Source organism: Thalia democratica, chromosome 4 (genome assembly GCF_965202585.1).
Source record: "Thalia democratica chromosome 4, ktThaDemo2.hap1.1, whole genome shotgun sequence".
Lineage (NCBI taxonomy): Eukaryota > Metazoa > Chordata > Thaliacea > Salpida > Salpidae > Thalia > Thalia democratica.
The window spans coordinates 80,004,685-80,028,110 of NC_139168.1; the positions used below are offsets into that span (position 1 = coordinate 80,004,685).

Below are 23,426 nucleotides of genomic sequence, written 5' to 3' on the forward strand. Positions count from 1 at the left end.
AACTGAATAATTATATAATTTTTTTAGAGAAATAATTATATAACTGAACACAAATTTTATCGTCTCATCCATCCATGCTTCATCATCTTCTGGTGCGTGAAGGTTCCGCTGAAAACGTCATTCAGCATTTCAGTGATAAATTTGTTGAACTTCAATGTGCTCTTATCCCTTGGCACCTTTAAGTCCTTCTTGACTTCATCGTCATCGTCGAAGATGAAATCACCTTCCACCATCAGGTACACGGAGACCAGCATTCCGAAGATGTCGGCGTCCTTGTATGTTTTCTCCTGGATTATTCCCGGAGATCTGTATCCTTGCGTGCCAACGCAGTTCCAGTTTTCGAACGGCTTTAAATAAATAATGTAAAATTTGGTTTGGTATTTATTAAGTTTTTAAATCATGTTAACAAAAATATGTGGTAGTTTTATATAAAAATTTAGTATCTATCATTTTAAGTTTTGTAAGTCTTAAATTGAATATTCATTAAATTATAAATAAATTTTATCGATGTTTTTATGTAGTTTTTAGTATATTTAAATACCGTTGGAGAAAAACATAAAAAATTTTAAAATTTTATACCATGTGTATAGCTCAGTTATGTGTCTTAATAAAACTGACCTTATCGCTTTCTATGTGAGTGCATCCGAAATCAACGAATTTCACTTCAATGTCGCCTTCATGTTCTCTTATTAGCATGTTGTCTAATTTAACGTCTAAATGGTAGACCCCCTTCTGGTTCATGCGATTGATCGTTTTGTACGCCTGAAAAAAAATTGTTGGTTTAAATTAGTTTAAAATTATCATAAATAGCACAGGTTAATTATAAGTAATAAGTGGTTATCTACTGGATACGGATCATATGTACTTTTCAAGTGTTTCTTGTAACATATAGCGTAAGGTTCGAAACTTAATTGACTTTAATCAACCTCTGCTTTTTCTTGCTTAATACAAGTATTATTTTTAAGTCAGGATCCGGTCGGATCCGGATCCAGCTAATTTGAAAACTTTGTCCTGATCGAGGAGGGTTATAATTTTAAAAAAGTCGAAATCCGGATACTATATTACAATAACTTTTTTAATTTTTAGCTTAGATACTTTTTTAGTTGTAACTTTTTAATATAAGTGAATATTTTAGTAGTTGGTAGTAATTCAAATTAATTCTGCCATAGTTTTATTAACAAACAATTATACAAAGAACATATCTTTAAATTAAAAGTTATCTAACCTTCTTGAACAACAGCTTCGCATTCTTCTCATCCATGTATTCATGCTTGTCTAAATAAGCTGAAATATCTTTGAAACCGTCCAGGTATTCCATCACTATGATGTAGTAGTCCTCATAAGTGTACCAGTCCTTTAGTTTCACTATATCTGTTTAATATTGATTATTTTTAGTTTTAAAATGTTTAACATCTTTGTGATCATTGTTTATGTTCTTTTTTTTTTTGCATGCCAAACGTAGGCATCATAGATATTGAAACTGACATCATGACTAAATTATAAGACATGCAAAAGTAAGAAAACAGAAAAAAAAGTTAAGTATAAGTGATTTCTAGTGAAAAGAAAATAATGTTGAAGGATAAGGCAAACGAAATTCTTACTATTTTCCAAGACTGTTCCTTTCACTGCTCCTAATACTTTTTGGTGTTTTTCAACTTCCTCAGGGATTCCCATAACATTTTTCATAGAACAATATTTTATTGCAACTTTGAGGTTTTCGTGTTCCGGCATGCCTGTGAACAAATGCATGTTACAAATAATCAATATTGTAAAATCTAAATTCAAAGTCTGATGAAAATTATTAAAGAAACTTATTTTTAGTTATTTTAATCATAAGTTTTTACAGATTAGTAACAACGTCAAAACTCAACATTTTTTTGAATTTTTACTCATAGACTTTTCATTTTAACGCGAATAGTAATTCCAATTACGCAATTACCTATAAACACTGCCCCGTGTCCTCCCCATCCGATGCATTTATCAGTAATCTTGTATTTCTGGAAAAACATTTTATTAGTACTGGAGTATTTCAAATGATAGTCATCAACAGTCAGTTCGCTTTTGTCGGGTAGCTTCAATGTTTGTTTTACGCATTTTTCCCGGTCAATTTTGCATTTTTTAGCTATGACTGTTACTGGTTGTATGTTTTTTCTTTTGTTTATTATGGCTACCATTTCGTATTTTACGATATCTTGTTAAGTGAAGTTTTACTAAAATTATGTGCTATAAAGTAAGTTTTATGTTTATATAAATGAAACAAAACTTGAGTTTGCCAGCTTAATAAAATTTAATAGTTTGTTTTTCATTAGAAGAATTAAGTAAATTAGTTTAATAAATAAATGAACTTTAAAGTTACTTAAAACTAAAACCACTAAACAACTTTTTAACTATAATTAGAACAAATTTACTTTTAGCATAACTTGTGGCTACCTTTTTAAGTATAAAAACATTTTGTTAAACTATTTATTACTTAGAGTACAAATTGTATAAGAAACTAAGACTTTGTCGTATGTACCTAGTATAGCCAGAAAAGGATTAAAAAATTAATTCTTTATTATTCCAATTTTTATTAAAATAATTTTGCAGCTGTATTTACTTTCAGCATATAAAATAAACTCAAAAAGTTGAACTCTGATGAATCAAAAAACTTTATAGTTAGGATGTAGTTAAAGAAAATGAGTATTACTAATAATCTATAACTAATATCGTAAATGTTTTTGCTATGCTTTATTAAAAAATATTTTTTAGAAATTTTTTAGTACTTTTATTAAGGATTGAAAAGGTTCAAAAAATTACGAGTTAGCTTCTAATTTCTTTAACTGTTTATTTTTGAAGAACTTTTGCTGGGTTTACAAAACAAAAGTCTACCTGATTTTAGAATAAAACTATTTATAAAAACTAAATAAGTGTTTAATTTACGAAAGAGTAATTACATTTATTAAATTAAGAAAATTTATCATATTACAATATTTGTCTCAAAGCGTTAAAACTTAATATGTAGTTTGAAAAAGATTAAAAATAATCTTGAGATCTATAAAACCATGCAAATATGTCAGAACTTAACTAGTGTTTTTAAGTTCCTAAAAACCAAAAATTGAACTTATTATCAAAAAATAAAAAATTTTGCTTTTTCAAATTTATTAAATTATCCTAGCAAAAAATTAAATTTAGCTTGTCAAAATATAAAATATAACTAATGATATCATTGAGTTTTGGATACTTCTACATCTAAATGTTTTTACTTGTTTTGCGACAAGGCAGGAAAGATATTATAAAATAGTAAATCAGATTTGTGACATTTTGTTATGATTTATGAAGGTAAACTTATGCTAACTTCTGAAATAAAAAAATATTAATTTTAAAAAATATAAATTTAAGTAAACATCTACATTTGAAGTTTTTTGTACATGATTTAAATAATAATTAAGTTTTTTTGGCAAATATGGCAAGTTTTAAAAACATCTTCATTTTTAGTAATATCCTTGACATTATCGTTTAAATTTAAAGTTCACAATATTTAGAAACAAAAAAATAAAATAAATAAAACGTTACTGACTAATAGTAAGGGTTAGGGTTAATGATATTTAAAATGCATGAAAACTATTAGAGAATTGAAAATACAAAAAAAAAAGTTTTTTATATATTTATTGTGTTGTTATGTCTTTTTGTTAACCTTAATAAGTTCAGTAAATTCAAAAAAATAGAGAGAAACAATTAAGAATACCTTCAGTCCTTGTCACAAGTCATTCACTAATCAATAAGAAAATAATAAAAAACATTTAATTTGATGCATACTAGTGTTAATTAAACAAAACATATCTTGAATAATTAGATGATTTTTTAACTAAACCTCGCTACTAATCTCACTATAAACCTATCCATAAAATATATGTCATAAACTAAAAAGATAACCTTATAAAGAGGGTTAGAAAAAATTCCTGTCTAATCCTGAGTTATCAATATAAGATTTAACTGAACTGAAATGCCTTTACTAAAATAAATATGAATTACATACAAATGTATATTTTTTTTTCGTAGGATAAAAGCCAAAATGTTATTTGAATCAAACAGATACACGAGCAAAGATAACAAATTGTAGTGATAAATTTAACATATGATGCTTATTTTTTAAACTTGTTGCTTTTGTTTTTTATCAATAATATTTTAGTATCTTTTTATAATAATTTTTTCTTTTTTTAATTAATTCATGATAATATAACTATTATTGGCAAATATGGCATTTATGGCAAAACATGGTTAAAACATGGCAAATTTAAGTGTACATCTACATTTAAAGTTTTTTATACTTGATATAAATAAAAATTAATTTTTTTTTTGGCAAATATGGCAAGTTTTAAAAACATCTTCATTTTCAGTATTATCCTTGACATTATAGTTTAAATTTAATGTTCACAATATTCAGAAATAAAAAAATAAAATAAATAGAAAGTTACTGATTAATGGTAAGGGTTAGGGGTAAAAAAAGATATTTAAAATGCATGAAAACTATTAGAGAATTTAAAATACAAAAAAAAAAAGTTTTTTATATATTTATTGTGTTGTTGTGCCTTTTTGTTAACCTTAATATGTTCAGTAAATTCAAAAAAAAAATAGAGAGAAAGAATAAAAAATATCTTCAGTCCTTGTCACAAGTTATTCACTAATCAATTTAATAAATAATTAAAAACATTTAAATGGATGCTATACTAATGTTAATTAAACAAAACAAATTTTAAACAATTAGATAGTTTTTTTAAACTAAACCTCGCTACTAATCTTACCATAAATCTATCCATAAAATATATGTCATAAACTAAAAAGATAACCTTATAAAGATGGTTAGAAAAAATTCCTGTCTAATCGTTAGCTATCAATATAAGATTTAAATGAACTGAAATGCCTTTACTAAAATAAATATGAATTACATACAAATGTATATTTTTTTTTCATAGGATAAAAGCCAAAAAGTTATTTGAATCAAATAGATATACGAGCAAAGATAACAAATTGTAGTGATAAATTTAACATATGATGCTTAATTTTTAAACTTGTTGCTTTTGATTTTTATCAATAATATTTTAGTACCTTTTTATAATAATTTTTTTCTTTTTTTAATTAATTCATGATAATATAACTATTATTGGCAAATATGGCATTTATGGCAAAACATGGTTAAAACATTGCAAATTTAAGTGTACATCTACATTTAAAGTTTTTTATACTTGATATAAATAAAAATTAATTTTTTTTTCGGCAAAAATGGCAAGTTTTAAAAACATCTTCATTTTCAGTATTATCCTTGACATTATAGTTTAAATTTAATGTTCACAATATTCAGAAATAAAAAAATAAAATAAATAGAAAGTTACTGATTAATGGTAAGGGTTAGGGGTAAAAAAGATATTTAAAATGCATGAAAACTATTAGAGAATTTAAAATACAAAAAAAATATTTTTATATATTTATTGTGTTGTTGTGTCTTTTTGTTAATCTTAATAAGTTCAGTAAATTCAAAAAAAAATAGAGAGAAAAATAAAAAAATACCTTCAGTTTTTGTCACAAGTCATTCACTAATCAACTTAACAAATAATTAAAAACATTTAAATGGATGCTATACTAATGTTAATTAAACAAAACACATTTTAAACAATTAGATGGTTTTTTAAACTAAACCTCGCTACTAATCTTACCATAAATCTATCCATAAAATATATGTCATAAACTAAAAAGATATCATTATAAAGAGGGTTAGAAAAAATTCCTGTCTAATCCTGAACTATCAATATTAGATTTAACTGAACTGAAATGCCTTTACTTAAATAAATATGAATTAGATACAGATTTATATATTTTTTTCGTAGGATAAATGCCAAAATGTTATTTGAATCAAAAAGATACACGAGCAAAGATAACAAATTGTAGTGATAAATTTAACATATGATGCTTATTTTTTTAAACTTGTTGTTTTTGTTTTTTATCAATAATATTTTAGTACCTTTTTATAATAAATTTTTTCTTTTTTTAATTAATTCATGATAATATAACTATTATTGACAAATATGGTATTTATGGCAAAACATGGTTAAAACATGGCAAATTTAAGTATACATCTACATTTAAAGTTTTTTATACTTGATTTAAATAAAAATTAAGTTTTTTATTGCAAATGTGGCAAGTTTTAAAAAAATCTTCATTTTCAGGAATATCCTTGACATTATAGTTTAAATTAAAAGTTCACAATATTCAGAAATAAAAAATAAAATAAATAAAAAGTTACTGACTAATGGTAAGGGTTAAGGGTAAAAATGATATTTAAAATGCATAAAAACTATTAGAGAATTGAAAATACAAAAAAAAAAGTTTTTTATATATTTATTGTATTGTTATGTCTTTTTGTTAACCTTAATAAGTTCAGTAAATTCAAAAAAATAGAGAGAAAAGATTTAGAATACCTTCAGTCCTTGTCACAAGTCATTCACTAATCAATTTAACAAATAATTAAAAGCATTTAAATAGACGCTGTACTAATGTTAATTAAACAAAACATATTTTAAATAATTAGATGGTTTTTTAAACTAAACCTCGCTACTAATCTCACTATTAATCTATCCATAAAATATATGTCATAAACTAAAACGATAAACTTATAAAGATTGTTAGAAAAAATCCCTGTCTAATCCTGAGCTATCATCGTATGATTTAACTAAACTGAAATGCTCTTACTAAAAAAAGTATGAACTACCTACAAATATATAGACTTTTTTAATTTTCGTAGGATAAAAGCCAAAATGTTATTTGAATCAAATAGATACACAAGCAAAGATAACTAATTATAGTGATAAATTCAATATATGATGTTTATTATTTTAAACTTGTTGTTTTTGTTTTTTATCAATAATATTTTAGTAACTTTTTATGATGAATATTTTATAATTTATTATTTCATGTTAATATAACTACTATTGGCAAATATGGCATTTATGGCAAAACATGGTTTAAATATGGCAAATTTAAGTAAACATCTACATTTAAAGTTTTTTATACTTGATTTAAATAAAAATTAAGTTAAATTGGCAAATATGGCAAGTTTTAAAAACATCCTATTTTCAGTATTATCCTTGACATTATAGTTTAAGTTATATGTCACAATATTCAGATATAAAAAAATAAAATAAATAAAAAGTTTCTGACTAATGGTAAGGGTTAGGGGTAAAGATATTTAAAATGCATGAAAACTATTAGAGAATTGAAAATACAAAAAAAAATTTTTTTTATACATTTATTGTGTTGTTGTGTCATTTTGTTAACCTTTATAAGTTCAGTAAATTCAAAAAAATAGAGAGAAAAAATAAAAAATACCTTCAATACTTGTCACAAGTCATTCACTAAACAATTTAACAAATAATTAAAAATTTTTAAATGCATGATATAATAATGTTAACCAAACAATATATATTTTAAAAATTAGATGGTTTTTTTGAACTAAACCTCGCTACTAATTTCACCATAAATCTATCCATAAAATATATGTCATAAACTAAAAAGATAATCTTATAAAGATGGTTAGAAAAAAATCCTGTCTATTTGTTAGCTATCAATATAAGATTTAGCTGAACTAAAATGCCTTTACTAAAATAAATATGAATTACATAAAAATGTATATTTTTTTTTTCGTAGGATAAAAGCCAAAATGTTATTTGAATCAAAAATCAAATAGATACACGAGCAAGATAACAAATTGTAGTGATAAATTTAATATATGATGCTTATTTTAATAAACTTGTTGTTTTTGTTTTTTATGAAGTAATATTTTAGCACCTTTTTATGATAATTTTTATTTATTTATTAACTTTATATTAATAAAATTACTATTGGCAATTATGGCATTTATGGCAAAACATGGAAAAACATGGCAAATTTAACTAAACATCTACATTTAAAGTTCTTTATACTTGATTTTAGAAATAATTAAGTTAAATTGGCAAACATAGCAAGTTTTAGAAACATTTTAATTTGAAGTTCATACCCTTGAATGATGGTTTAAACTTATAGATCATAATATCTAATATTATAAAATAATTAAAAAACCAAAGTTACTGACCAATATTAAGGGTTAGGTTATGGGTAACAATGATAGTTGAACGGCAACTGTTAAAAAGTAAATAGTAACAAGAAGAAAATAATTTTTTATTTATCATGTTGTTGTGTCTATTTGTTAACTTTAAAAAGTTCGTCAAATAAAAACAATTAGCAAAAATAGAAATTTATAGTCCTGGTCACAAGTAATTCACTACACAATGATACAAATAATCAAAAACACCTTTTTATATTTTTTTTATTGTTTCATGTGTTATTTAATTATTTTTGGAATTAATAGAAAAAAGTGTAGAAACATGGCAAATTTAAATAAACATCTACATTTAAAGTTTTTTATACTTGATTTTAATAATTATTAGTTATTATTGGTAAGTATGGCAAATTTTAGAAACATCTACATTTTGAAATCTACAAAGAAATGCAACTATGTCAGAGTTTAACTTAAGCTTTAAGATACTTTTAAATCTAAATTTCAATTTATTATAAACATCAAACTTTCAAAAACTCTCACACCGTTCAAATTTATTTAAAACCATAGCAAAAATTCAGCTTGTCAAAATATAAAGTAAAACTAATGATATCATTGAACTTTGTATACCTCTACATCTAAATTTCATTAATAGTTTTGCGACGAAGCAGGAAAAGTAAAATATAATAGCAAATCTTATTTGTGACATTTTGTAATAGAATATATAGGTAAAACAGTAGTAATGTTAACTAAACTTATGTTAACACTCTAAAATAAAGGTAAAATATTTAAATCCACCAGAACTTTTATGTTTTAAACTAGAACGTTTTTGGTTTTAATAAAGTTATTTCTACTCCAATTCAACTTTAAATTACTCCAAGGTCCATAGCTACAACTGAATTTAATAAACATTCTTTGTGTAAATACAGTTAAACAAGTTTTTGATAAATCTTTCTTACCTTACTAAAATAAATATGAACTACCTACAAGGATATTTATTTTAGTTATTTTCGATGGAGAAAAGCCAAAAAAATATTTGAATTGATATATGTTCACGAGCAAAGATAACAAATTGCATTGATGAATTAAGTATTTGAAGATTTTTTGTTTTTGTTATTATTGTTTTATTATACAATGGTATTTAGTACCTTTTTATCACTAATTTTTTTCTTGTTGTTATATGTTAAATTAATTATTATTGGCATATAAAGCAAAAAAATGACGAGTTTACGTTTTGAATTTAAAAAACTTGTCGAGTACTTAAAGAATTTCAAAGCTAATCAAAACAATATCTAAAGGAATAAAAGTTTTTGTTATAATTATTCGTGAAAAATATCTTTTTAAAAATGTTTTTTTTGAAACATTCAATCAAAGTGTATTAAGTAAATCTCAAAATAAGGTGTTTTATGTGATATATGTTAAGTTTGTAGCAGTAGTATAAACCTATAAGTAAAGTCAGTTTAATCTTGAGGTTTATATTGGTTAAAATTTGCTTTACATCATTTTATAAATCAACGTCTCTAGAAGTTATTGTTTTTTACCTACTTATTGTTTTTTACTAGTTGTTAGTATATAGTATAAAAAAAATTTCTATGATTTTATTTATTCAAAATATTTTTTTTACTCTCAGTTTAATTTTTTATTTGGCAATTGAAATTAAAATAGAACTTAATCCATCATTAAATATTTACTTTATATATATATATATATTACAATACATAATTAAAACTTAATTTATTGAATTTAAAATTTATCTATTGAACAAACTTAGTTTTTACGTGAAATAAATTTTAGAATATCTAAAAAGTGTATTGGAATACTTGTTTCACTGCTTTATCATTTAGTTGAACAACAAATATTATAAAATCAGTTAACCAAAAAGCAATTTTTTTATGAAGCAAATTTATATTTTTAAGACATAGCTGTATAAACCAGCCACAATGTGTTTGCATAGATAGTCAAGTCAAGACCTACCAGATGTAGTTCCAGTACTAAACTTTATTTTTATTATGGGTTTGTTACAAATCTCTTTTTTTAATGCTGTTGTAAAATAAGTTATAAAAGCTAGCAGTAACAGCTTAGATTGTAAAGCTGATTACTTTTATGAAGTTAGTAAAAATCAAGTATAGGTTTTAGGTTTTTTAAATTAAGTTAAGTATTTATGTTATGTAAGTGTAATTATTTGACTAAGAGTTTATTCAGTACTGATCAGTATTTTTGTAGATTTAATTATTTTGTAAAAATTTTCACAATACTTAAATTATTTTTTAAAGTATGATGTTATTTAGTTTTAAGTCTTTGAAGTTCTTTTAAACAAAATATAACCATCACCAGTTATGCTTAATTCTGGTAACTAATACGGCATAAGTTAAATTATTATCTAGTTTTAAATTTAGTTTAAATATAATAATGGTTTTTGATCTGGTTGTACACTAAACTCTACAGTGATATCTACTTTAATGTTTTTTGATTTTATTAAAGTGCTTAAGCTTTTAGATTTAAACCAGTTATTGTTTCAAATTTTTTAAATTTAAATAAAACATGGTAAACAATGGACATGGACCATGGTCAAAAAAACTACTGCCTAACTCCTGACAACTTGAATGTTTTCCACCCTAGTTTGAAAATTTTGTGTAAAACTCAGACTATATTAAATACTTATAAAGTTTTAACTTTGACTATGTTTTAAAATATCTAGACATAATATATTTTTTATAACCACAATTTTTATTCAGAATTGGAGGTTAATACATAGTATGTTATTTTTTAGGTAGCACTAAACAATTTCAAATAACTGAAGCTGGATTGCAAACTTAAAAGTTTATTCACTTTATATAAAAAATTATAAAAAAATTATTAAATTATAAAATTGACAGGTTTTCACTAACTCATTAATTGAAACTATTTTTGGACTTTAACCCAGAACAGTTAAAAAATAATAAAATATTTCAGCATATAAGTTTCAATAAAGTAAGTAGTAATTATAAAGGTAATCAGTAAAATCTTAGGATGTAAAGGTGGTTAGTTTTATGAACTTAAAATAACCAAGTATACACTTTAGATAATTTATTAAGTAAAGTTATATATTTGTGTTATGAATGTTTAAGTATTTGAATAAGAATTTATTGAATACTGAACAGTATTTTTAAGGTTTTTAAATTTTTTAATTGTTTTAAATTTTGTAGTAGATCAAGGTTGCTACAGAGTTGACTTTGGAACGATTTTTTTTAAAACATGTTAAAATATCAAGTTTATGTTGTAAGCATATTTCTTTAATTTTTTAAAATATACAACTATAGTGATAAAAATGAGTTAACTATTGGTTTTAAATATAACATTTTGTTTAGTTTATATATTTTTTTAATGAGATTCTCCAGCTAATATACTAAGCAATGTAAATTTAATGTTTTTTATTAATTGAAATACTACAGGATTGCCAATTTACCTGGAATCCTGGAAAAACCTGAAGTTTGACAATTTAGGCTAAAAAACCTGGAAAAATTTGGAAACTAAAAAATTTCCATATTTTCAGTAGAAAAATTTTGATTTGACTTTAAAAATCTATCATATAGATAAAAAAAAATTGTCATTATCAAAAATAATTTTTTTTTCATTAAAAAACATATTTTAAGTAGCTTTACAGTATCTTTTCAATGTTTTAGTACTATTTAGCACAGTTAATTACCTTAACGTTAACTTTAAACTAAAAACAGACCCAGAAATGTATACTTTTAAAAACCTGGAAGAAATTTAGAAAACCTGTATTACCTTTTGTAAAAACGAGTGGCAACCCTGATACTAGGTTTTATTAAAAAATTATAAAGAATAAATAAATTTAAGATATAGTAATGAAAACATAAGTTCTAAATGCCAATACTGTATATTATAGTTTTCTAAGAGGTGAAGTATTTTTACTGGTAACTCAAATTATCCTTATTATAAAATCTAACTAACACTATTAACAATGTTTAAAAATGTAAAATAACTATACTATGTTTTAATTTTGTATTAGATCTGTTTTTTAAAAACCATTAATTGGTAGTGCTTATACAAATAAACTTTTAAAAACTTTTTAAAATATAGATTCAAAGTAAAAGGTTAAGTTTAAAAAATGGATTTACAATCAAAAAACACAGACAAAGTTTCTAAATACAAACGTGAAAAGCTTAGACCTGCTTCAGACGAATACAAATTTGTTAAAAACTTCTTTGATACAACAAGAGATTTTACTAAAATGTATTCATCTACAAACTTAAGAATTTACAAGATTGTAGAAAATCATCCGACAAAAACAACAACGACGCTGGATAAAAAAAGCAACAATTTTATGTTATTTCATGGAACAGATTCAAAGGGTGTAAAAGGTGTATTAAAAAAAGGATTCAGAAACTCTAAATATGGATGGTTTGGTAAGGGAGTGTACATGACAGACTGTTCAGACGTGGCAATGAATTACTGTTATATTAGGAATGCTCGTACTTTTTTGACTCATACCAAAGGGTACATTTTTGTCAACGAGGTTATTGAGTCAGAAAAGTTGAAAACAATCAAATACGAGAATTTTGGTTTTTTTGTTAATGATAGCAAACCAGAGCATCAGTTTGAAAAACACGTGCTCAAAGAGAGTCAACAAGCAAATGAAAAAGACTACAAGGAAGATGTTCAAGGAAGAAAGTATAGGTATACTATAAATAATATTAATATTTTAAAAAACTTTCAAAAGTTAAAATTAGATCTAATTTATAAAATATAATAATATTATAAATTACAGGAATGTTTCACACTATTTTATCAGTTCACTAGATGAATTTGTAGCAGATGAAAGTTTAACAGTTCCAAGGTACTTAATTGTTGTTGATTATATAGATCGTAACTGCAATTTAATGAAATGTTGGAGTCAAGACGAAGACGTTGAATTGCTTGAAGATTTGGTTGAAGATGGTTTAGATTAGACTAAATGATATATATTGTTATTAGTGCTTAGTTATTGAAACAATAAAAAATTTATTAATAGAATTGTTGAAAGTTATACTAACTAAGTAGTTTACAATTTTACCACTTAATATTTACAAAAACTTGTCATTTAAAAAACAAACAAAAAGATAAGTTTATCAGAATAATGTTTAATGTTCTGTTCCATTCATCAAAAATAAGACTTCAAGTTTTTTTTTAGTATATAATATCTATGTAAAAAGAAGTATTTATATATTATATAACTCTAAAGCTGAAAAAGTAGAGTTCAGAGTTATACTCAGTCAATTGTGGTAAACTTTTTTGACGGAAATGGCATTTCAGTTTGATCTATCAGACCGAAAAAATAGAAACTTTTAAAATCGTATATTTTATTTAAAAACGGCTGACTGATAATAAATAGTTTAATAAACGAACGAAAATTTAAACTTCAGAAAAGAGAATTATTCTTTATGACATTTTTTAGAAACTATCAAACAACATCATGATTTAATTCTTTTAATGTATTGATATGTATTTAATTATAACAGATAAAAGTTTGTAAACTCTTAGTATAACTGCTTAAATCAGCTTAAGAGCAATTTTAAAAAATACATTTTTACCACCGTTCAAGTTTTGACAACACTTTTTTATTGATAAAATATCACAAATGTTTAATTAAACAAATTTTAAAAACAACACAATGTTTATTTCTAGGTTTTCTTAAAATTTAAATTTTTAACTGAACCTGAAAAAAGTGTTTAGACAAGTAAAAAAATACATTATCAAACAATATAAAAGGCAATAACTCGTTAGTAATGTAGGTAACATATTAAAGATAACTTTTTTTTTGTTTAATTTAGGATAAAATTAAAACATAGTTTTTTTTAATTAAAATTGGAACGGTTCAAACACGCACGAAGACATTTCTGCACAAAGGGTCAAATATGAACGAAGAGAAAGAAGTTTTTGCACGAAGGCACAATTTTGCACGAAAGCATACCAAAGTGTTTTCGTGCAAATGCGTTTTTGTGCATATTTAACCCTTCGTGCAAGAGTGTCCTTTCGTGAAATTTTACTCAGTTAAAATAGTTAAATGGCTACAGATACAATAAAGACTTTTTTTTAATATTTTGTAGTTTTCTAAAAGGAATTAGTAATGATGTTCTGTAGATAGAAATTATTTTCTTCAGATAAATTATAAAAAATAAATTTTGGTTTTTAATGAGATAAACAAAATTTGTAAGTAAAATAAGCAAAATTTGATAACTTAAAATTTATGAAAGTATATTTTTTACAATGGTAGGTTTAAGCTTAAAAAATTTAACATATTTACTGAAACTTAATTGTCTTTGAGTAGTTAGTCTTTATTCAAATATATTCATTTTAGGTGTACAATTTTTAACAAGTTAAAATTAAATAGGTAAGATATATGCAATTATTAGTAGTGTAAAATTTTGCTGTCTAAACTAAGTAAAGTATTTATAACTATTTCTAAAAATAATTTTTTTCTAAATTCCATTAAACTTATGTTCAAAGTTAATTCCAGGCAGCTTTAGCAAAAAAAACTATTGTTTAATTATACATTTTTTGTAGTTAGTAAAAATTTTTTTTTTTCACGAAACAATTTTTGTTTTATAATTTTAAACTTCTTAAAATACAATAGTGGTCAAGTAACTAATAACATAACAAACACTATAAAGTACAATAAATCTAGAAATTTAGAAAAATTAACTTTCATGTCTATCTAAAAAGCTTTAAGCAACCAAATTTGTCCTAATTTTTGTTTTCAATGTTAAACATCTATTGTATTTCAGTATAAAAAAAAATTGACAAAATTAAATAAATACTTTAAACAAACTATTATAAAATATTTTCTTTTAAATTTATCTTACTGACGTCACCAACAAAATAAATCTAAATAAAATATTTTTAACAAAATATTCCAGAGAGCTTGTTATTTGTTATATTTAATATTAAAAGCAGAAACTTGTCTATCTATAATTAAAAGAATCAGTATAGAGTTTAAATAAAGTAAATTAAGCAATAATTCTATTTTAATGGCGACCAAAGTTTACAAATAACTATATAAAAAATAAAATTAACACAAAAAAAGAACAATTTTCTTTGTTGTAGCGTTTTTTTTTTTGTTAAAAGTTTAGAAAAAACATTACGTTTAAGCCACTTTTTGAGATCATGCTCTTTTGCAGCTATACATTTATAAACTTAAGCTTATTTATTACATTATAAATTTATGTTGGAACTGACTTAAGCGATTTGCTTTTTTTTCTTTTCTTGCAATAACTCCTAAATAACGTTTTTCAATACTTATAGCTCGTCTTATATTTCACATTTACTCTTTTCAAATGTAAGATTTTTATTGCAGATGAATAATTGCTATAATTCTTAATAAAATGTTAGTTAGTCTTCTTCATTAAAGGCTTAATAAGCTTTTATACTTTTGTTAAAAGTTTTTAATAAACCGTAATTGTCCATTGAAACTGACTATACTTTATTTTGATGTATATTTAATTCACTGTTAATAAACTTCGTTATTTCTTTATTTTGTGAACTTTTTTAACAGGGTTGCCAAACAAGCAGGCAAGTTTAAAACTTTGAAGAATACAGACTACGTTAAACCTGTTTAAGACATTTTTTAAGACTCAGGTGTGTGTGAAACTTTTATTTTAAACACTTAAAATTCTCAGAATAGTTTTAACAACTGTAATGTAGTTTACTAATTGTATTTTTCTTTCTTGTCTTCTTACATATTGTGTACTTTTTTATGATGATATTTCAATTAGGTATTTAAGCTTGATTAACGCTAAGTTTTATGCTTTTTCAACTTTTGATTAACTTGGCTGGTTTGATATAACTTAGACATTTTGCTGTTAAAGTGACAACCATGTAAAATACTAATTAATTAACAAATAGGTATTTTATTAAAGTATTTGAGAGTTAATCATGTTATAAATTTGTTTTAGAGTTTTACATAACAAATAGGTATTAGATTTATTTAGTTAATTAATTACTGAATTTTTAAAGAGTGTAAACTATTTTAGACATAAATTTCTATTTAAATAAATGTTTTTAGAAACATGAAAAAAGGGTTAACAGTACAAACAAGCCATAAAAGTGACCTCTAAAATAATTTTAAGCTCGAATTTTTATACAGAGTTTGGTTATAAGTAAAATAACAAAATGTTAAGTTTAACGTATTAGTCTTTAAGAAAGTACATAGTGTATTAAGACTTAAATACATTAGTCAATGTAAACTTTATTCTATAAAATATTTATAATTTAGATAGACATTATCTGTATATCTAAAAGTAATTTGAAATATCAAAGTGAATAAAAGAAAACTTTCTCTAGTAAGACTAAAAGCAAGTATTATTCAAATGTCACTAAAACTAAAACTGCGTCCCGCGAAGAATTTGAAAACTTGAAATTTGGCCCGCGAGCACCAACAGCCTACCGACCCCTGTTCTAATGCATATAACAAATTTACAAAAAAAAATTAATGTAAATGATTTTCCTTTTTTTTTTTCAAACAAATTGTTTTTCAACAATTCACTAAAATTAATTCACTCTAAAACTACACGTTTACAAAATCTAAATACTAAACATGATATTTGTTTGAAACAGTAGCCACATTTTAAATAAGTCGTTAAGAAGTAATGATTTCAAGCATATGTAAATTTGTACTTAATCACTTTAGTGTATTTATCTAGTTTGTTAAACTAATAAAGCAAATGTTACATATTTTTTAAGCATAAGTAAATATTAAAGTCCGCAACTAAACCAACGACTAAATAATAAGTGTTAGAGCTGTATTTTAAGTACTTACATAAATATATATAAGTCAATCCGCGATTTTATTTTTTAAGTAAAATAGAAAAGTTTTTGTCCATAGATTTTATAATAGGCTAGAAAAATAGAATAGTAATATTAGTAATAATAAATTACAAATATTTTTACAGTAACTAAATAGAACTATAGTTTACTTTTGTTAAGTTTAATTTATAAAAATCAGATGTGTATCATAAATAAATTGAAAATTAACTAAAAGACTAAACAGACAAATGCTAATATAGTTTGTTTCTATGTTTTTAATTCAATATTGACTTGGTATACTAAAGTATCACATACTAAAGTAGCAACTGTTATCTTAGATTTTGTATAACGTATTTTTTCATCTTATTTTGTTCTCTAGTCACCGTAACAACTAAACAACAGAATACAAACTTACAAAAATGTACAAAATGCTTTTCAAAATTAATTTAGACGATGACATAAAAACGTGAACTCTGGAACACATGGTATTGTCAAGATTAATCAAACAATACAACTAGTATTTCTATTTATTCAAACTAAAAAAAATATTAGTATAAATAAATGTAACAAGTAAACTGATCGATTCTCACTACTAAAAAGTACATTTTATTTTGTGAACAAAATAATATTTAAGTCAAGTTAGGAAAAAGACAACAGTTTCTACAATGACACAATTTCGACAATTTAACAAAATTTGACAATGTTATATCTAAAACAATTACATATCCATACAGGTAATCTTGTTACGTAATGAATTGAAAGATCGATGAAAGTATTTTTAAGCAAATATATAATTTATACAAGTTTGAGTCAATTGTCGAAGCATGCTGGTCTGAATTTTAACCAGCTAACGTCTGGCAATATAATCTTCTTTTACTAAATTTTGCAATCTAATAAAAATAATAAATACTCATGCAATTTTTAATCCAACTATTTTTAAAGCTTATATTTTTTATTTATAATAAAAAATTACATCAAAAATAAATTAAACAAAAACAAAGTAGAATAACTGCGCAATTACTTAACAAGTAAACTTTGTGTTTATTAACTTGAAAAATTTACAGTTACAGTTTGAAAAAAGTATTTTACTAGATTGACTAAAGTAACAATTTTAGTCTTGTTAACAAGATTTGTAACTTTTATTTCTAGAAACGAAATGTTTTTAAACAACAACGAGTTTGTTTTTAAGCTAGTAAAAAAGCTAAACAAGCTAGTTTATTTAAAATATAAATGAAAATTTATCTTAAATTTTTCTAATGACGTCAAACAAATCATTGTAATTTTTTACAAATTATTTATACGTTTAGCTGCTCCTTATAGTTTAGGATAATGTTTATATTAGGTATAATAAAACTAAATTACTTTCAATTTGTTATTCAAATATAAAGTTTTAAAAATCCCCTTCGTATAATGAAATTTAAATTTGTTTAAAAGCATCAACAAATATTTTTTTTTTCAAAATGATAAATTTATATTTTCTAAGCTAAGGTTTTTGCAAAGCTTTAGCTTAGCATTTTTTTTTTACTTTTATTTTGTTAAAATTTGCTGTTAAAAAAATATATAAAAAGACAGTAAGAAAAACATGTTTTGAAATTATTCTATATTTTAAAACATAAAGCCAATCTCATTCATTAAATGTTTAATTTTTGAAATATTACTTATATTAAGTTACTATCTAGACTGTCGTTTAAAAAAAGTTAAATGTTCTATATATCAATACTTTTTTTTTCAAACAATATCGACTTTTAATGACAGTTTTATGTTTTAATGACATACTTTTTTTTTATTTAAGTAGCTAAAAGTAATGAAACGAAAGTCATACTAAAAATGTAAGTAGAATGTTGATTTAAAAATTTCAAATAACTCAAACTGTTTCCGAACGCGAACCGTTATCATATAATTTGATTATCAAAAACATGTTTAATTTACATACAGGTTTTATACCATGAATTTATTATTTAAAATCAATAAAAACAAATAAAGTTTTCTACTAAACAAAAGTATAATTCAATAATTTTTTTCAATGTCTTACAACTGTTACAAAATAAAGTAAATATTTAACTTATATAGCCTTATATTTGCATCAGAAATAATTTAATCAAGCAAATCACAAAACAAAAAAGTAATAAAATTTCTAATTAAATAAATCAAACATAACATAAGAGCTCTAATCAGCTCAACAAGAATAATGAATAGCCAATTTCTTTCTGCTTGCATAATTTGGGTTTATATAAATGAATGTATATAGCTTCACTTTTGACCAGGTCATAAATATTCTTTACAACTTCTCAATATTTGAAATATGAAAAAAGGTTAATAATATAAAAAATGTATAAAAGTAACCCAAGCTCAATTTTTATAAAATGTTATGTTGTAAGTAGAGTTACAAAAATATTAAGTTCAACTTATTAAGTCCTTAAAAAATTACATAGTTTACTAACACTAAAGTATATTAGTATTTATAATTTAAATCGGCATTCTGTGTACAGCTAATCAACTAAGCTAAATAACATACAAACACTCATTCTGTATCTAATTCATATAACAAATACACGTTTAAATTAAAACTATGCTAATTTGTTAGCTTGTTGTTTTAATTTATAATAAAAAATTAATAATCTCTATACGTGTTTTTGATTAACTTTAAATAAAGAGCTTAAATTAATACTACAGTAATTTGTACAGAAATCTAAGACAAAATTCATTCAAAAACATCTTTATTAAAGCAACAAACAAGCAAAATCGATTTCGGCTAACGCTTTTCAATTACTTTTGTTAGCAACTAATTTTAAGATTAAATTTTGCTCAATTATGCTAATTAGTGTTAATTGATTTTTCTGATTTTACTGATGTAACCTCTAACTATTTATATACTCAAAATTTAATCTTAAAATTAGTTGCTAACAAAAGTAATTGAAAAGCGTTAGCCGAAATCGATTTTGCTTGTTTGTTGCTTTAATAAAGATGTTTTTGAATGAATTTTGTCTTAGATTTCTGTACAAGATATGTAGTAATAAAAAGTTAAATACTACAGTAATTTTTTTTTTAAAGAAAAGGTTTGCTCTAAATGTAGGATCTATTCTTTGGAAGCTTTAGAAGATTAACACAAACACAGAGACATTAATGATAAACCAAGATGTTTTAATAGTGTTAATGAAAATTGTATGGTAATGAACGAAAATAAAATATTTTTAATTACATAATTGTACGTCATTCAGCCATTAACAATTATTATTATTGACATGTCCAAAATTTTAACTAACATAAATAGAATAATACTTTGCATTAGTTCAAAATTAGCACGTTGTAGTTTTACATATCAAAATGTAGTTGTTATGTTACTGTTTTAATAATATTAAATTTTATAAGTTATCAATTTTACACTATTGAAGCTATTATATTTATAATAGTAATAAAGTTTTTATACAATTTAGTATTGTTTTTTTAAGTTATGGGGAAAATTAGTTATTAGATTTAACCTATATAGTGTTGTCCGAATGTACATACTTTTTTTGAAACATTTTCGACTGTTTAATGTTTTAAAGTATTTAAACAGAGTTGTTTGTAGTTTAACTTAAAAATAAATAGTATTTTTTATTAACCAAACTCTGTTCAAAACTAGTGGCCTTAAATATTTTTTTAAAAATTTATTCCGTTTTTTTTTACTTTTTAATTTAATATTTTGAGTTACAAAATAACTATGTAAATGATAAACAATTTTTCTTTGTTTTTCTAAGTAGTTAAAAATATTTTTTTTACAAATTACGTTAAATTGCATAAAAACTAAAAATCGCAAAACAATATTTACATTTCCGTAATGCCAAACATATTAATCAGACATTTGTCTGGTAAACATTCAAAACTTTATCATGTAGTAGTAAATTTATATAAGATATGTCTTTTTTAATCATAAACAGTTTTGCTCTTTTCACGTCTGGTTGAATAGAAAGAACTTTTGATTTAATTCAAAAACAACCTAATAGATGATCATGATAGGTATATTATATAATGTACTTTCATCTTTTGTTAGTTCGAATTATCAACATTACCGATTTAAATATTTTTGTTAAAAATTATAAATATTATCTTGGTTTATTTGATCATGAATATATCATGTAAGTTATATAACTAAAACTTAAATATAGCAACCATAAATTTATACTATTTAGTGTAAACAATTTTAAACCCGCAAACATGAATTAAGATAATTGAAGTATATTTAAGATTTTTTACTTCTAAACATATTAATTAAGAAAGTTTGATGTTCATAAGAACAAAAATGTAAATATTAATTTAAAATACCAAGGCATCGTAATTTTTGATTATATTATTGAGTAAAACTTACTTCATTTTAATGTTTATAGTTACTTGAGGAAATAAAAAAAAACCAGTTTTATTATTTTAAAAAATGTTGCTTGCTTTCTATTATTACAGTTTTAGACTTAGACAAGTATTCAAAAAAAGAAGAATAATAAAGAGTATATTTTAAACTAGAAAGAAAATTGTTGATTTTAATATCATTATTGTTAAAATATTTTTTTATTTAGTAAAAGCATACATTTTACAGTACTTATCTTCAAATTTTATTTTATAAAAGTTAAGTTAATTTTTTGTAAAAATCACTTCTTTGAAATTATTTAAAAAAATGTTTTAAATAGTTTTTTTAACTATTCAAATGTAATTTTTGTGTACTATTAAGTTAAATTATCAAATGAAATAAAAGTTCCTCTTTTAGCACAAAATACTTATGAAAAAAATTCGTAAAAATATTTAAGATATTACCAGTTTAGTATTGTAGTTTGATCAATAAAGACCTTAGAAAAAAAAACTTTTTACTCGATAACTTATGATAACTATGTATATAGACGTACTCTAGTCTTAATTATTCTTAAAAAATTGTAAACTAAATAAAAGACCCTGAAAAAATGTTTTGAATATAATTTTTACTCAATTATGTAAAAAAAATATCAACGAACGTTGATCTATAAATTTGATATCAAAACATTTGTAGTTGGTTAAAACAAAACAATTAACTTTCAAAATTTTTATTAGGTTAGTCAACTTTACAAATATAAATTAATATAAAATCAAAAAGTTTTCAAATAAAGTCTGAAAAAATATTTTTGACTAATAACTTTAATAGATCGGTTAAAAACTTTTCTAGTAATCAATATTTTAAAAAATATTAACAAAACTTTAGTCACTTTAAATTCAAAACTAAGTAACTGTTTAAAAAACAGACTGTCTTTCACAGCTATAAAAAATATTAATTATAACATATAATTAGATACGTTTATTTCAAGTTTTACATACAATATAATTACGTGCAAATTTAAATGTAAATTAAAATGACTTAATATACTTGTTCAAGTTGTAAAATCATTTTAATGTTGTAAAGTGTCACTCTGTGCTAAAGTGTCACTCCGTGCTAAATATTCATCTATGCTAAAATCACACTCTGTGCTAAGGTGTCACTCTTTGCTAAAATGACGCCGTGTTTTTTTGACCCGTTCCCCTAGCAATACAAATTAAAATTTTAATTTTTAATAAAAAACTTTTGAAGCTTACTATTAACATTTATCAATACGAATTGTTTATTTGTTTCTAATTTACAAAAAAAAACTTCTATATTTAAGTATATAATAAACTTAATTATACTACTACAAAGTAATTTAAGCTGGTACTTTAATTAGGACAAACACAAAGTCTTTAGGTAAACTGTTAAACTTAAATAAATTCAATACTTATTATAAATTACTCAGTATCAGTATACTAAATTATTTCATTGCAAACGCATACTTTAAGATTTTCCATTTAATAAGCGTTTGTTTTTTTACCTGCTTTATGTAGATGTACAAAGTATTTTAGTAAAATTACATACATTTTAATTATTAATTAACATATAAATTATAAACTATAAATTATAACATTTTCCTATTGTGGGCCTGTAAATTCTCTCACGGGCCAGTCGTTTTCATTTGCTGGCCGAATCCCATTAAATTTTAAAAAACGGTCGGAGGCCGGTCATTTTCCTTCTGCGGGCCGGATCCGGCCCGCGGGCCTAACGTTGCCCACCCCTAATCTAAAGGTACCTACATTCATAGGTTACAAAATTATTCAAAATTAACTTTTATTTCCTATGGTCTGAATAAATGTTTTTTACATTTTAATATATAAAGTTATAAGGTTTTAATTATTAAAAAGGATCAGAGCTATTAACACTAAGTGTTGACTTTGTTAGTAATTTAGTATGGTATTCGTATTGTATAAAGATAATCATAATTTAGAATAAAAGTTTAAATTAAGAAATATATTTTTTATATGAAGTGAGTGAATATTATGATATTAAATAATTTAACCAGCACACGTCTTGCAACAACAATCTACTTTTATAATCACAACCTAAGTAAATAAAAGATGGTTTATACTATTACTTTATCTTGTTTAATTGCATCTTCTAAGGAGCATAAATTTTTACCAGCATATGTCTGGCAACATCTAAACAAAGTAAAACTAGTTCTTTTGAATATGCACCAAAAAGCTTTGTTTATTTTACTGATTGTTTTTCACTAATTAC

General features: G+C 23.3%; 1 protein-coding gene across 1 annotated transcript; it reads right to left on the minus strand.

Moving 5' to 3' along the window:
* Nucleotides 1–56: 56 nt before the first annotated feature.
* Nucleotides 57–2,174, minus strand: LOC145833678 (serine/threonine-protein kinase pim-3-like). Its single transcript, XM_082940827.1, has 5 exons — nucleotides 1,940–2,174; nucleotides 1,602–1,733; nucleotides 1,226–1,371; nucleotides 619–762; nucleotides 57–347 (listed from the first exon to the last, which is right to left on the minus strand). The coding sequence occupies exons 1-5, from the start codon at nucleotides 2,172–2,174 to the stop codon at nucleotides 57–59; spliced, it is 948 nt and encodes a 315-aa protein (XP_082796953.1).
* Between the last annotated feature and the right edge of the window lie 21,252 nt (nucleotides 2,175–23,426).